Consider the following 16,836-nt stretch of genomic DNA (forward strand, 5'->3'; position numbering starts at 1 on the left):
AAATGAGAACTGGTAGGAAGAGACGAGCGAACAGCATAGAGACAACCAGGAACAGTTTTAATTTGACATATAGAGGAGGCGAAAAGGCTTCCAGGAAAGAACGTCATCTTACTGTCAAGTGAGTCAGGAAGGTTACTTGGAATTCCGTCATCTGTCACTTAAGCTAATAACACTGAATCATTGATAGTGACTTAATTAAAACCCCCATCTCTTGCCGGAAGAGGACTTGAGCTGCTTATAAGCAAACCAGGAATAAATGAGTGCCAAAAATAAATGCCCCAAGGTGTTGTTTACACTGCTCAGAGGTGGCTAAATTTGGCTCTGAACTTCTTAAATGAATACACCTTTTTATGAACACATGGCAGTCTTCTGCACAGCCGTGAACTGCATTGTGGCTCTCTCCACAATCCTGCAACATGTGAGTTACACTGCAATGATGGTAACATTCCTGGACTTTATCTTCATTTTGCAAGACTCATTAAACCCTCGGGCCACTACAGTAGATGATCCATGAAGACAAAAACCTCCAAGTTTGTTTTTAGCTAAAAGATCTCATGACTGTATTTATTCATTTTGATTCAGAGGTGGGCACACAATGATCAGAGGCGTGCAGAAACTTTCCAGAGGTCAATGAATGGGAGAAGGTGAAAACATGACTGCTGGCTTAGATCCAAAAGCATTAATTAGATCCTTTGATACGTTTTAAAGTTTAGTTACAGGACTTATTGATTCAAGAAAAAGAAAGGATAAAACTTCAGACATTGAGAAAGGACGGACTGTCTGACACAGGGGCTGGAAGCCCTGAGGAGCAGAAGAACCCAGCCCATGGGCCACTGCAGAAGTTCAAAGGCAGCCCCACATGAGTCGTAAATAGTTGCCAATAATCTCAGGAGATTGGTCTCTTTGACCACTTTCAAGCATTCCTGCAAGTTTCCGAGGCTCTGTCCCACTGTCAGCCTGCTGGGCCTCCTGCCCTCCTGCCCTCCTGCAATGCAGTAACCCCTGCTCATGCTGTATGACTTGGCATAGGGACCCATCACACTGTGAAGCGTGGGCTCTTCAAGACCCCTCCCCATGGCACTTGCCAGACTCCACTGTGTTGGTCATCTCTGCCTTCCTCGCCAGACTATGAGAGCTTTCTGAACAAGAACTGTGCATTCTGATGATCACTGGAGATTTGGAAAATTCAGAAATGACAATGAAGAACTCATTCACACCTGCACACATGCACACATACAGGGGTCCTCGACTCACTTTCTGCAACTGGTCTGTGGATCAGTGACATCTAATAATAGTACGTGGCTCCTTGCATTGTTCTTTCCCCAAAATGTTATTCGTTATTACGGCTAGCTTATTCTCTTGATTGAACTAAATTATTTTATCTTGTTCCCTGCCTCAAATTGTTTAAAATTATTAAGAAGATTGTGGAGAGAATGTATCTTGATTGCTATTGTGATTCCTAACTGACATATGGTCACCTATTTTAATGTATTGATTTATGATTTGGTAACTAATAACTCTACTGAATTTAAAAATCTAGTTTTAATGTTTGTTTTCTTGTCCTCTACAATGAAGGGATAATTCTACCTGCTCCTTTTTGATAGTTCATATTTATTTTTTTCATCTTACTGCATCAGTCAGAAAAAGCTAGGAAAACGTTAAATGCCAGCAGTGATAGTGAACGTCTCAATCTGTTTCTAATTTTAATGTAAAATAACTCCAGTGTTTTACCATAAAGGAAATGTGAGCTTTCTTCATCTTTGAAATCATGTTAAAGGACATTCTTATTAGTTTTCTATAACTGCCTAGCAATTTACCACAAATGCAGTGGCTTTAAACAAATTTACTGCCTGGGAAAATTTTTAATTAAAATATATTTGATATATAACATTGTATAAATTTAAGGCGTACAACATATTGACTTGATACATTTATATAATAGGATTGTCATAGCAATAGTCAGCATCTCAACTGTCACCCATAATTATGCTTTCTTCTTTGTGGTTGGATTAAGATCTAGTTTCTTAGCAAGTTTATTATAACGCAATACTGTTGTCTATATTCACTATACTGTGCATTAGATCTCTAGGACTTAGTTACTACTAGTTGTCTATTTGTAACCTTAAACAACTCTCTTGGTCCCCCAACCCCCTAAAATGTTTTTATGAGTACGGCTTCTCTAGATTCTACATATAAATGATATCCTACACAATTTATCTTTGTCTGACTTATTGCACTTGGCATAATGTCTTCAGGATACATCCATGTTGATGCAAAAGGCAGGATTTCCTACTTTCTCACGGATAAATACTATTCCATTGTTTATGCCACATCTTTACCCATTCATCCAGGGACAGGCACTTAGATTGTTTCCATTTCTTGGCTATTGTGAATAATGCTGCAATGGACATGGGGTGCAGATTATCTCGCAAATGCAGTGGCCTTAAACAGCACCAATTTAGCGTATTGGAATTCTAGTGGGTCACGAGCTTGACTCAGGGTCTCACCAGGCTAAGATCAAGGTAAAGGTGGGGGTGCAGGTGCCACTGGGCTTGGGTCTTCTTCCTTCCCAGCTTAGTGCAGTTGACAGGATTCGTTCCTTCTCACCTTTTCCACTTGGCTCCCTCCATCTTCAAGCCAGCAATGAAGGAGGAAGCCTTCTCCTACTTGGAATCTCTATTTTTTGCTCTTAAGGGTTCTTGTGACTACACTGGGCCCACTTGGATAATCCAGGATAATACCCGTTATTTGAAGTCAGTTAATGAGTAACCTTAATGGCATCTGCAAAATCTCTTTGTCATGTAAGGTGACATAACTATGGGAGTAATACCCATAATGCTATGGAGATCACCGGGGCCCAAATTCTGCCTGCCAATTCTCCCAATCTCGGTTCACCAAGCTTCAGAGTTAGAAACTGGTGTCAAATTTTATTAAATATCTTTTTATTATTTATTGTCATGATCATACACCTTCTGGCCCTTAACCTATTGATATAGTAATAGACTTATTAACATTTAAAAAATTGCATCCTTGGAATATGCCCCTTCTATGTCAGAGTGATCAATTCTTTTATTACACTGGTAGATTAAATTTGCTATGTTCTCATGTTGACTTTTATATACATTTATAAATGGGAATATTCTTTCTTTCATGTTTTGTCAGATTTTAGTGTTAGGTTTGTGCTGTCTTGGTGAAATGAACTGAAAGGCTGTCCATGCTGCTCGAAGATCTGAAACACTATTCAGAGCACAGGAAGTAAAATTGTTTGGTTCTAGCATCTTTTTTGGATGATTTTATATCTAACATTTTGATTTAATAATATAATGTGAATATTTTTCATTTCAAATATACATTTAAATTTTTTTAAAATTTAAATCCAAGTTCGTTAACATATAGTGTAATAATGGTTTCAGGAGTTGAATTTAGTGATTCATCACTTACATGTAACATCCAGTGCTCATCCCAAGTGCCCTCCTTAATACGCATCACCCGTTTAACCCAACCTCCCACCTACCTCCCCTCTAGCAACCCTCAGTTTGTTCTCTGTATTTAAGAATCTCTTATGGTTTGCATGCCTCCCTCTGTGTTTTTATCTTATTTTTCTTTTGGATGACTCTTTAATAAAGTTCTGTTTTTCATTATTGGCAGTCTAAGTTTTCCACTCATTCGTTGACTAATTTCCCATAAAATCATGTTCCACTGAGATTTTCAAATCAATCAGCATCAAGTTATTTAATATGCAAACTAATGCAATTATTTTCCAATAACTAAAAACTCACCTATATTTGTCTCATTTGAATCTCTTATTTCCACTTTGTTATCTTCCCAGAAGTTTATCTTTATGTTGTTTATTTTCCAAAGAATTAGAAGTGATACCACATCGATTTTTCTGTTTTGTAGGCCATTCATTTTTTTCTTCCTGTTTTTCTTAAGTTTATTTTGCTATTTTTTCCCCTATCTTCTTGAGATGGATACTGTGTTCATTTATTTGCTTCTAATTTCAGTTTTGTTTTTTGTACTAGACTTTTAAAAACATTTTGTTTCACTGGCCATCCACCATCTAAGTAAACTTCCTGTTTTGAGGAGGATCCCAAAATAGGTGGGGGGCAGGGCCCCCCCTCCCTTATAGAAGCTGAAAGTGGGTAGTTAGGCTCTCTTGCCTTGCTAGCTCCTTGGGTGTGGAAGCGAAAAAGGCCCAGGTGCTCCCATCCAGATCTTTGAACCCAGAGTCCTTGCACATAGAGAGAGTCACAGTTTTAAGCTGATAGCAGCAGCCGAGCTAGAACTCGAGGGCAGAGCAACAAACATTCTGCTCGTAGTGCTTGCACGTCCTGTGACGTCCTGTTGCACTCAGCCTTCCCTGACTCTTCCTGGTTTCTGAGCCTGCCTCTCAGGCTTCTCCTTCATTCCTATGAGCTACCTGACAGCTTTCCAAATAATTCCTTTTCTGCTTAGGGTAACTATTTTGTGTGTTTAAAATTTAGAATTCTAATTAAATTTTTTTTTAACGTTGATTTATTATTGAGAGACAGAGAGACAGAGCGTGAGCAGGGGAGGGGTAGAGAGGGGGAGACACAGAATCTGAAGTAGGCTCCAGGCTCTGAGCTGTCAGCACAGAGCCTGACTTGGGGCTCCAACTCCCTGTGAGATCATGACCTGAGCTGAAGTCAGTCGCCTAACCAAGTGAGCCACCCAGGCACCCCCTAGAATTCTAAGTAGCATAGAATTTAGGTTTGCATTCGAAGTTTAAAAGGCTCTTTAAAAAAAAATCACAATTGGTTAGGTTTGTGTATTTATATCTTTGCGATTGATTTTGAGTTTTACTGTTGTGTCATCAGATAATATGATCTGTGCAAACATCTGTTTTTAAAAAGCTGGGAATTTTTTGTGGCCTAGTATGATTAATTTTTGTAAATATTCCACACACAGAAAAAGCTAAGTATACATCGTAGAAACAAAGTTCAGCACATATTAATTACATACTTTATTTTCTTACTTATATTTTACTGACCTGAACCATTAAAACTGTAAGTATGCAAATGTTTCTCACTAGCATTGTTTGTAGCAAATTATCCTCGCCTTCTCTAACAACTTTTACTTTATATATTTTGATGCAATGTTATTTGGTACATATATGTTGATGACTGAATTGTTTGTTGTGCTCTTTACCAGTGTAAAATTACTCCCTTGGACTTATGCAATATAATAAATATAATGACTTTTATTATTATATATAAAATATAATGAATGTAATACATACTACAATATAATAAATATAATATTAAATTCTCCTTGGTCTGTTCTTAATAATGATCTTTGAAGACTTTTATTTTGATGCATCTAGCTACTAGCAGTGTCTGACACATAGGTGCTTATTAAGTGTGACTGAAAATCAAAGATATTGGAAACTTGTAGGGGAGTGGGGACTACTGTAAAGCCCTTTTTGTTTGGTTTTTGGGAAGATACAAATGCCTGCTCTCTCCATTCCCCTCAAATGATACCCTTTCCTGTGGGAAATTAATAGCCCACTCACCATACCCTAATAGTCAAAAAGAAATTCCAGAATGCTACTCCATACCAGAAGGTAGCTGCATTCCAAATCTCAGATATTCTAAACCTTTTAATATTGAGGCCAGCTGTGAAGCAGTGACTGAGCTCTGATGCACACAGTGTGTACACAACAGACAAAATATCAGCAGTTGAGCTCAGAAAACCACACTGCAGAGGAAGCAGAAGGATCGATGGGAGGGAGACACCGCGGGTTGAGGCGGGGAGTGTGTAGTACTCCCTGGAGAGAAAGAGCACAGCAAAAAAAGAGACAGGGAAATGAGAAAGGGAGTTTATAAGGATTTTTAAAGATGGTGGGAAAGCCCTACCAAAAGCAGGAGTCCCTGAAGTCCCTGTGGGGGGCCTCTGCAGGTTCTCTGTGCCACCTACGCCAGCACCGACACACAAGGACGGAGCAAAATGGGACCAGGGCACCCCCCATATGAGGAGAGAGGCTGGCCCTCCTGAGAGCTCCCCAGGGGCCGACACATCCTGAGGGCTTCACGCACCGTCTTCTCTGTCCTCACAGCACGTCCAGATGTGTCACTGCAAATGCAGAGAGGGTCCTCCCTGCCCAGACAGGGCAGCAGGTTTGGGACCCAGGGATCTGCTGCCTCCAGAGGCCACCTCTAGGCGTCAGGTTAAGCTGCCTTCTGCCTGGTCAAAGCTAGACACACGTAGAGCAGGCTTACAGAGGCTTGCATGTGCCATCTAATTGTTTAGCAAACTCGACCCAGTCCACAGTGTGTGATTAAACTAATTTCAAATAAGTCCCTTTTAATTACAGGTTTAGGTTGTATTAAAAATACCCAATTCCAGTGAAAGCTGCTGGTAATTCTGACACTAGACCAGAGCCCATCAAAGGACAGACTTCCTGAAATGTGGGACTGACTTGGGGCTCTGGGATGTACACAGCGAGTTTGAGAGGACTTCCCGAGCGTACAGTTGGCTTTCCAGCACCTGCAGTTACTCTCACTTTAATAATGACCTGAGGGAGCCTGAGGATCAGAGACAGCAGGAGTGGCCCCATGGCCCCAGATGTTGGTCGTTTAAAAATATTTCAGGGGCGCCTGGGGGCTCAGTCGGTTGGGCGTCCGACTTCGGCCCAGGTCATGATCTCACAGTTCGTGGGCTCAAGCCCCGCGTCGGGCTCTGTGCTGACAGCTCAGAGCCTGGAGCCTGCTTTGAATTCTGTGTCTCCCTCTCTCTCTCTGTCCCTTCCCTAGTCATACTCTGTCTCTCAAAAATAAACATTGAAAAAAAAATTTTTTTAATATTTTATAACTTCAAAGATCGCTTGGCTGAACAAACACACCAAAATACTCAGTTCTGTACATGCAGAAGCAATGTAATGGCAACAGAGAAAGAGAACTAGTGAGAGACAGGGAAAGGTTTTGAGAGAGAAAGAGACAGAAACAGAGACAAAATGAGAGAGAGAAAATATATATTCACTTCTAGGACTGCAGGTCAAATAAATCAAACCAGATTACAGGGAAACAAGGTGATTCCTATCCCTCCACGAACCTTGTTCTATGCAGTTATTTTGGGAGCACTATGGCAACATTTTCCTGGTTATCCACAATAACATTGATGGCAAGCACTGAGCCCCCCCCAGTGTGCACCAGGTCTATACTGGGTCCTTGCTGGGCACAGCTTCACTTAATCCTTAAAAGAAACCTACGAGGAAAAGTACTAGGGTCATCCATTTTATAGACGTGGTAACAGTTGGGGGTTAGTCAGATAACCTACTCACGCACCAATATCATCCACTGACAGGACCCGGATCCAGGCCCGAGTCTGTGCGCGTTAGAGTCAAGTTGCCAACTACTAGGCCCCGCTGACCCATTCTATATTTGCGCCAGAGTTTGCTCTCCAAGAAAGCTTTCCATCAGTCCTCAACTAAGAATACAGAGCCTTTATAAGTCTGCTCTCATTTCAAACACATTTAACAAAGAAAACTATTCTTCTGAACCGCCTGGGAAACTCCATTTTTCCTCTCTCTTCTCCCAGCGTAAAGTGGCATTTATTTGTGTACCTAGGAAGAACCAACCCAAACCTGCTCATTACAAGGGAAGGGAAGCCACACGTGCTAACTCTGGCTTTCAGCGTTACCATTGTATTTTTCTCCCCGGCTGCAAAAAGTAGAATTCTTTCAACAAAAACTTTCTATCTAAAAATAAAATCGTGGCAAACTCTGCAATTACACTTCTCAGTTGGAGACGTTTGCTTTCCACTCTATTTTCCCAAATGCAGAAGGAAGTCCAATTTACTGTCTGCTAATGGGTCACACCAGAGGCCCAAATGCAGCACAATGAACCGGAAAACCGAAGCTACGTAGGTGTGAATCACTGTGTGGTTGTTCCAGGAGGGCTGCGAGTAGCTTTATTTTACGTCAAATATGCTACTTATCTCACCTGTCATTTGCACAGCGGGACCCTGATCAGGGTGTGCCAAACTCCAGCCCCAGGGCCATCAAATGATGCTGAGAGGCAGATGTTGGCCAGCTTCCCCCCTCTTGAGCCCACTCCCAAACCTTCCCCTTTCCTCTCTCTTCCCTTTGCTGTTCGGTGCCTCCCGACTATAGGGCCCCACCACGCTTATTGTGGAGTGCTGGATTGCTACTGTTACCTGGATTTACCAGAAAGGTTTCATGGGGCGCCTGGGTGGCTCAGTCGGTTAAGTGTCTGACCCCTGATTTCGGCTCAGGTCATGATGTCACAGTTCATGAGTTGCAGCTCCTTGTCAGTGCAGAGCTCACTTTGGATTCTCTCTCCCCCTTTCTCTCTGCCCCGCCCTTGCTTGCAGGCTCTCTCTCTGTCTCTCTCCAAATATATAAATAAAGAAATAAGCTTTAAAAAAAAAGCTGCAGAAGGGCTCCTAGGTATTAAAGACTGATAACTCTTATTTTCTCAGCTGGTGGTTTCCATAAGACATTGTACTACCTTAAAGTTCTACTCTGCGAGAAGTACACCATTAACTGGGGTTGATACATACTTTTGGTAAGGGGATTTTACATCTAATTCATCAGGTTCTTTAAGGGACATGTATGAACACCTATGGGTGTTGGAGGGAATGACTAAGACAATTCTATGAGCTTTTAGAAAGTGTTTTACAATAGTCCAAAGAGAATTTTAAAGCACTAGGAGCTGGGAGGAAGTCTTATCACGATTAGGAGTCTAGCCTAGAGAGAGGAAACAGAAGATTGGGACCAAATGGTACAAATGAATAAATGAACAGTCAGATGTCTAGAAATGGGTAAACATTTTTATAAATGATAATGAGAAGGAGGAGCCCGGTAAACTCTATGGCTTTGCAGATAACAACCCCCTACCTAGAAATGCCTAGTGGAATAAGTCACTGGACCTCCAGGAGAAGGCAAGCAAAGTTAACAGAAGAGCTTATGTGAAAAGTATATGCTATATACTATTCCATCATATCCCATTCCATCATGCAATATCAAAATTATGACCCAAGAAAGGGTCCTGAGAATCCTTAGAGATTATTCCCTGCAGATATTCAAGCCATCACAATGCTCTGGCTTAAAAGTGTCCTCAAGATGTGCACGGGATGGCTGATGTCACCAGGAAGCAGATCAGAAACCTAGCAACGGTTGTCATGTGTCTTTGTAGGAACACTGGTGTGTCCCTACATAGACGACCAGGTGTAGTTTTGGTCATCGCCCCCACAGAGGGCTACAGTAAATCAAGAAATTATCCAGAGAAAGCCAATCAAAAATAGCAAGGGGGCAGAAGTAATAACAGAATAGCAACGATAATTATGGAGCCTATACACCAGCTACTATTCTAAGTGTTTTCCTTGTATTGATTCATTTAATCCCTCAACCATCTCATTTAGTAGTTCCTCTTATCAACCCATTGTACAGATGAGAAAACCGGGGATAGAGAGTTTAAGTAGACACGAAACTAACATTTGTACCCAGGCCATCCAGTGCCAGATTAACAGCTCTTAACTCGAGCTACTTGCAAAATGGGAAAAGACTGAACGAAATTCCATTCTGTTCTGCTGGGAGAGCAAAGGCTAAAAGTAATTCATCTAAGTTAATAAAACCAAGACAAGGCCTGATGGGGAAAACATGGACTTTCCACCAAAGTGCAGATTTTTAAAGTTAGGATGAAGTGAATTTCAGACAAAAGAAAAACAGCTTTGCACAGCAGAAGTACATTATAAGCTTGCATTTTCCTCAAGAATTGAGACTACAAATTCCAATAGACTCAGAAAGAGTGTTGGCCATTGATGATGCTGAGGGGAAACAGGTTTGTTCTGAGCTAACAGAGGATTCCTGTGCCTAAAGCCCAGAATTACCCTTGGTCGTTTTCTATTAGAGGCAGGCTATGGGGCTGGAGAAATGAGGGTGTTTCCCCGTGGGCAGACCCGTGGGCAGAGCCTTTGTGTGATCACCCTTCCTGTGACTTGGGACTTCTACCACCTCCTTGCCAACTTCATCTCTAAGAAGCTCCAGCCCAGGACAGAAGACGGTATGTGGGCGTGGCAAGCAGCTCTCCATCTGAAGTGACAGGAAGTGATTGCCGACTAATCCCAAGGGGCTGGGACCCGCGGCCCTCGTAAAATCTTGTACTGGGGTGGAGCTGGTGGAGCAGTAGAGCCACATCTCACCACTGATGACCTCTGTGCTACACATTCCCTCTGCCTGTTTCTCCAGTCCGTCCTGGAGAAAGCCAGTGGACAGACAGGGAAGGCCTTGGTGGTCTCCGGGAAGAGCGACGATCCTAACTTAGGCCTGGAAGTTTTCTGGCCTCTGCCTCTATTTCTCTCCTGAGGCTTCAAATGCCTCCAGTTCCCCAGCTCACTGCCCCTCTGAGGACTCAGAAGAACATCACTAAGCACATCGGGCTCCATGCGCAGCCAGTCCTTTGGGCAATGGAGGGACTTGGGGGTAAAATCATTTCTAGTGCCTGCTGATCCGGCAGCTCCAGGGAACAAAGAACCCCCACTCTGGGGTGTGTGCACCTGCAGGAGACGGCCCAGGGAGCTGCACCGACAGCGGGGGTGCTGGAGGATGTAAGAAGAAAAAACAGAGACTTGGGAACACTAGGCTTGGTGAATGGGCTCCGTGGCGGGAGGCACTTGAAATATTAACTATTATTGAGTTGTTCAGTTTTGGAGGATTAAAGAGACACCCATGCTGACTCTCTTTAGCACAGTCTACACCAGGGAAATCAGCCTCCCCCGTCAGCCACAGACATTTTACCACTTGCCCGAGAGGTGGAACAGAGGCAATCTCTGCTTCTACTCACCTACGCAGTTATCGCAAAGGCTACAATGAGAGGCACGAGGGGGCCGGAAAATCTTGCAGGTGAAACAATATTTAAGTTTCACAGTCTGGCCATTGATGATGACTTCTTTGGTTCTGGGAGGTGGGCGGTACCCCCCTGAACTGGTGCCGTTTGCGATATCTGTGGACAAAAGAAGAAAAAGAGTGCAAGCCCTTAATATAATCACTTATCGGCTGCAGGCTCCCACCCCTAGGAGGCCTGGAGTCTGCACTTCCAAGGGCAGCAGCCACACCTGGCCTTTCTGGGAGGCACCCGACGCCAGACACGCAAGAGGACCTGCCGTCCCACCGCCTTCCAGCTCCTGGCCAGGGCTGAGGCTGCCCAAAATAGTTTACACAGGCAGTGGCCACGTGACTGAGTTCTGGCCAATGAGGTTCGAGCACACATGGCCAGGCCCAGCCAATGGGTCTCTCCCGCGGAGACCCGCCCACTCTTTCCTCTCCCCGCACTGTCGCTGGGGAACCAAAAATTGGGGACTCTGAATGTGCAGCGGAGGGCTGCCTCTCCCATCTCTTCACCCTCCATACTGCTACATGGACACCAAATTCCCAGTGTTAAATTTCTAAAGGTCTGGGTTTTGTTACAGCAGCCAGTGCTGCCCTAATTAACACAGTGGGGGATACTGACATCAAGATCCTTCTCTGATGGTACATTCCAAATCCAGCTTAAGAATCTCCCACCTTGCACATTGGCCTCCTCAAAAATACCAGGTATTGGGTGAGGAGAATATATAATACATATGTATATATATGTGTGTGTGAGTGTGTGTGTGTGTATATAAACATACATATATATATTCAAAATATATATATATACATATATATTCAAAATAGATATATTTAAATATATATTTAAAAAATAATCTCTATATTTTGTTTATTGGCTGACCAGCATCTTTCATTATCTTCTAGAACCAGTTTTTTAAATGTTGAAAAAAATACAAATATATATTTTTTTAATTAAAAAAATTTTTTTAATGTTTATTTATTTTTGAGACAATGCGAGAGACAGAGTGCAAGCAGTGGAGGGGCAGAAAGAGGGAGACACAGAATCTGAAGCGGGCTCCAGGCTCTGAGCTGTCAGCACAGAGGCCGACACGGGGCTCAAACTCACGAACTATGAGATCATGACCTGAGCGGAAGTCGGACGCTTAACGACTGAGCCATTCAGGCGCCCCTGTATTTTTTTTTAAAGTTTCATTGTATCTTACAAATCTGGCTCTTGTCTCTGAGTTCACATTAGAACCACCCAAGGAGCTTTCTAAATTCCCCTAATGGATGGACCCTGCCACAGACCCATTAAATCAGAATCGAGCCCCTGGGGTGATTGTAAAGTGCTGCAGGGTTGAGAACCCCTGCTCTACAGGAAGGTAAAACATCCAGTTTTATTCTCCTCTAGGCCCCTCACAGCCCTGTGAGCCCTGTCAGGAAGAATTGGGGCAGCTGCCTGTGCAGCCCAGCACAGGAGGCCATGGGGGGATGGAGAGTAGCAAGACTACCTAAGGGCTTCGCCCAGACACTGCAGCAGATAAACAGCTAGAGCAGACCCTAGGGGCTGGAGGAAATCTTGGGAAACTTCATGGTGGTCTCGAAACAGAGCTGGTAACTTTAAAGGTAGCTGTTTTTTACTTCACACACACTGAAAGGTCACACTATTTTGCAATAGTTGCAACATGTGATACATTTCCCAAATGGTTTGAGTCCCAACACCCACGGCGGCCCCCGCAAACAGCCTGGGCAGGAGTTACGGGAAGAGCTTCCAAAACTCCTGGTATTTCAGTCCTGCCCTCAGGGAGGCTGATTTCATTGGTGGGGGTACAGTCTGGCATCGGGGTCGAAGAAACTGCTGAGGTATGGTGATATCTGCAGAACTGCACTTTCTTCCTGCCTCCCTGCTCCGACAGAATCCACCACTCACGCGTCATGATTTCAGGGGCCCTTCACCCTTCACCCCAATCTTCTTTAACAGGAGAACGGAGGCCTGAAAGTCTGCCCCTTGCCCTTTGGCCTAAGTTTGGTATTTGTAAAAATACCAACCCAAGTGGTAGAGAGGGAGCATTGTGAGTGGTTATCAGCCATTTTCTATTCATGGAAAATTAAAGTTCTACAAGCAGGTTCTAGAAGGAAAGGATAGAGAGTTCAAGAACACCTGAGGGAGACAAGGCGGTGTAGAGGGCAGGGAAATGGGAAGACTAAGGAGCAGCCTTCCGCTTTACCTCTTTGCTGAGGACAACTCTTCTACTTAGAATAATAATTAAACAGCCACGGAGCCATCCCAAAGACCCTGGGTGGCCTTGCCAAGCAGGATACCCTCTCTTGGCATGTGCCCCACTGTCCTGGCACCCCGGTGGCTGCCCTATCAAACCTCTCAATGGGTTCTGTAATAAGGAGAAAACAAAGAGAGGACATGGCTATGTACTTCCCTAGCCATCAGGGTAAAAATAACTTGCTTTGAATACATCAAAGATAAGGTCAGCTCTCTAGAGACTGTGCCAACTGGGTGCCTAAATTAATTATGACTTGGTGCTTCACTAGCCTTATATCAGCCATGATATCTACTGTATCCATTTAGCTCTTGAAAACATGGGTAGAAAAACTAGAAAGCCAGATACATGTGTAAAAATAATAACCCAGGGGCTCCTGAGTAGCCCAGTCATTTAAACGTCCAACTTTGGCTCAGGTCATGATCTTGCGGTTCATGAGTTCGAGCCCCGCCTCAGGCTCTGTGCTGACAGCTCAGAGCCTGGAGCCTGCTTCAGATTCTGTGTCTCCCTCTCTCTCTGCCTCTCTCTCTCTTTTATATTTAAAAATAAATATTTAACATTAAAAAAAAATTTAAAAAATGGAAATAATAATCCAATCAGCAGTATTTGTGTTAATTTAATCAGAAACGTCGAAAGACTGAATTGTCACAGAAAGTGTCTTAAAATGCAGGGATGACCATCTTCTCCACACTCAAATGACTAAAATAGCCTAGTCTGAGTAGCAGGGCCTTGGAAACGTACCCGCTAGCACGTGATCCTGTTGTTCCAAAGTACATTTTTGAAAGGTTAAAATTTTTTTTTTATTTATTTTTTAATATACGAAATTTACTCTCAAATTGATTTCCATACAACACCCAGTGCTCATCCCAAAAGGTGCCCTCCTCAATACCCATCACCCACCCTCCCCTCCCTCCCACCCCCCATCAACCCTCAGTTTGTTCTCAGTTTTCAAGAGTCTCTTATGCTTTGGCTCTCTCCCACTCTAATGAAAGGTTAAAAATTTGATACAATGTGAAGTGAAGGTTAAATTCAACAGACATGAAAAATTGAGGCTTAAGAATTAAGTCAAATCTGAAAACTCTTTGACTAAACATCTGGAGAACTTTTCATGTCAAAGAAACTGAAGAATCGGAAGACCTAGATTCAGGACCCAACTGTGCCATTGAAGTGACTGAAGTGACTGAAGATCCACATAACTGAAAAAAAAAAAAAAAAGTCAACCTGTATTTAGAACCTATGGTTCACCCTTGAACGATGTTGGGGTTGGGGGGCTGACCCCTTACACAGTTGAAAATCCAAGTATAACTTTTGACGGCCCCCAAAACATAACTACTATTAGCCTATTATTGACCAGAAGCCTTACCAATCACAACAAGTTGATTAAGACATATTTTGTATATTATATTCATTATATACAGTATTCTTACTGTATATAATATAGTACATTATACTCTCTATATACTGTATATAACACAGTATTATATATACTGTATATATAATTATATACATTATATAATGTACAGTATATATAATACTGTATATAATATTTTCTTACTGTATACAATATACTGTGTATAATAAAGTAAGCTAGAGAAAAGAAAATGTTATTAAGAAAATCATAAAGAAGAAAGAATACATTTACGGTACTGTTCTGTATTTATTGGAAAAACCTGCGTATATAAGTGACCCCGTGCAGTGCGAACCTGTCTTATTTGAGGGTCAATTGTATTTAAGTAAAATACTGTGACAGAGGCCATAGAGGACTCATAAACGAACAAACACAGACAAGGGGAGAAGTCAGCAAGGGGTCCTGCTGGGCTGTCTGTTGGGCAGGGAGTCTCCTGGCCAGTCTGGCCATCCCATTCCCTCAGAGCCGGCTTTCTAGATGGAAGTCTAACAAAACCCTCCCACGGGCCTCCCATGGGCCACACATGGTCTTTCATGCACCTGGCCCTTCTCTTGACGTCCGGTCTTACACAGAGCCTGGGTCAGAGCACAGTGGCCTCCTTGTGCCCTCCGAGCAGGCTGCTGTTTTGTACTTCCAGGCACAAAGCCTTCTCCCCTGGGGCCTCCCTTTCATGCTATCTGCGTAGATACCCTTCAGTCTTCAAGGACCAGTTCAAGCTTCTCTTGCAGAAACGCTTTGTAAGCTGAGCTGTTTCCTCCTTTGGACTTTCACCATATGATTCGTTTATATGTATATTATTGTCAATCACTAGACCATGCTGTGCTTTCAGGTACCAGTCCTGTGCTGGGAGCAGGGGGAGACTTGTTCTTTGCTGGTGATGTTCACAGGCTGGAGGGAAGACCTGGGACCTCGCTAGTGCAGCCACGGCAAGGATCTGCTTTTGTGTCTTCCCCCAGGGGCTGCTGCAGCTCAGGGACCATGCCTTCCCTCTTTCATGTTCCCACTGTCCAGCAGAGGTTCTGGCACACAGCAGGCCTTCAAGAGGTGCATGCTGAACGGAAGGCCAGTAGTCCCGACAGGTGGGGACGAAGGATGCCTGGACGCACAGGACTGGCGTCCTCCACACCCGTGCGTCAGCCAGAGGCCACTGTCCTTTGTCCTCTGAGCCAGTGACACTTCCCTCCCTGGGAACGCCTCTCTCAAGATCTTCCTGAGGCTGTTACTCTTCTTAAACGTGTCCACGGCCACTGCTGGCCCAGTGACCCATCTCACACAGCTAGTCTGCGTATGTGCCCCCAGAGAGGGCCGGGCAACATGGGCAGCTGAATACCTCAGGGCACCCCAAAGTGGCTGTTTCTTTCACATAATAAATTCAACAGCCACCCCAGCCAGCAGCTTCGGGCATGCCTGCATCCAGGGTAGATGTGAATGATTGGGCCTTGAAACCCAGGGCTTCAAATACCCACCTGAGCACAAAGAAAGTTTCTCCTCAACGTGCAGACTGACGCCAATGGCTGGTCATAAAATCCGTTCCTCGTCCCTGGAGATGACGTACACCCGTGGCCCACGTCACAGGGCACGGAAGGTGGTGTTCCTGTTCTAATCCTCAATTACTCTGTTTTTTTGGTTTTGGTCTTCGTCGTTGGCAACAATTGTGCCCTCCGCTTCGGAGAACTGCTCTTTGTGGTTTAAGTACAGACGCCGAAAAAGGATAATTGAAGTCTGCAATATCTAACGGTTAAAGAACACTAGAATTTGTGTGTGTGTGGGGGGGGAAACCTCTAACAGTACTGCAAGTTTATATGAGTCAGTATTTCTTAAGGACATTTTTATATACGAGCATTCTGAAAGCAAACTTAAGAGCTTGAAATGGTCTTTTTCTTTATAAAACTCGCCCTCCTTGCAAATTGTTGGTAGCTGTTGGGGTGGAGGCAGAAAGAGTAACAGAGTCTCCATCTGGCATGAACCTCACAGTCAGCAAAGAACGAGGGGATCTGGGGAGTCGGGGAGGGGCCGTGCAGTGTGAATGTAGAGACACACAACTGCCTGTTGACTAAGTTTTTCACTCAGAGAGAAGTCCTGGGCTTACCAGAGCCTTTAGTAAGTTGTTTGTTCGCGCATGCCTCTTTCAAAGCCACTCTCCGAAGTCTTGCTCTTTTCTTGAAGGAATAATAAATAGGGCACTCATAGCCTGAGCGACCCACTTGTCTACTGTCTTATTGATTCCTGCTCCAAATTCAGGGAGAAAACTGTTGAACCTTTAAAACCGCTGACCTTTACCACATAAAGCGAGTGAACTCTGC

The 16,836-nt window shown here is 43.6% G+C and overlaps 1 protein-coding gene across 2 annotated transcripts in view; it reads right to left on the bottom strand.

Annotated features, from left to right (window-relative positions):
• Positions 1 to 16,836, bottom strand: part of ZDHHC14 (zinc finger DHHC-type palmitoyltransferase 14) — a 292,138-nt gene that overhangs the window by 64,019 nt on the left and 211,283 nt on the right. For both annotated transcript variants that reach the window (XM_053904321.1, XM_053904320.1), the window contains exon 3: positions 10,824 to 10,982. In XM_053904321.1, the coding sequence (XP_053760296.1) occupies positions 10,824 to 10,982 (159 nt within the window). The remainder of the gene's footprint in view (positions 1 to 10,823; positions 10,983 to 16,836) is intronic.

This window comes from Panthera pardus, unplaced genomic scaffold, assembly GCF_024362965.1.
Source record: "Panthera pardus isolate Hobbes unplaced genomic scaffold, ASM2436296v1 HiC_scaffold_17, whole genome shotgun sequence".
NCBI classification, from domain to species: domain Eukaryota; kingdom Metazoa; phylum Chordata; class Mammalia; order Carnivora; family Felidae; genus Panthera; species Panthera pardus.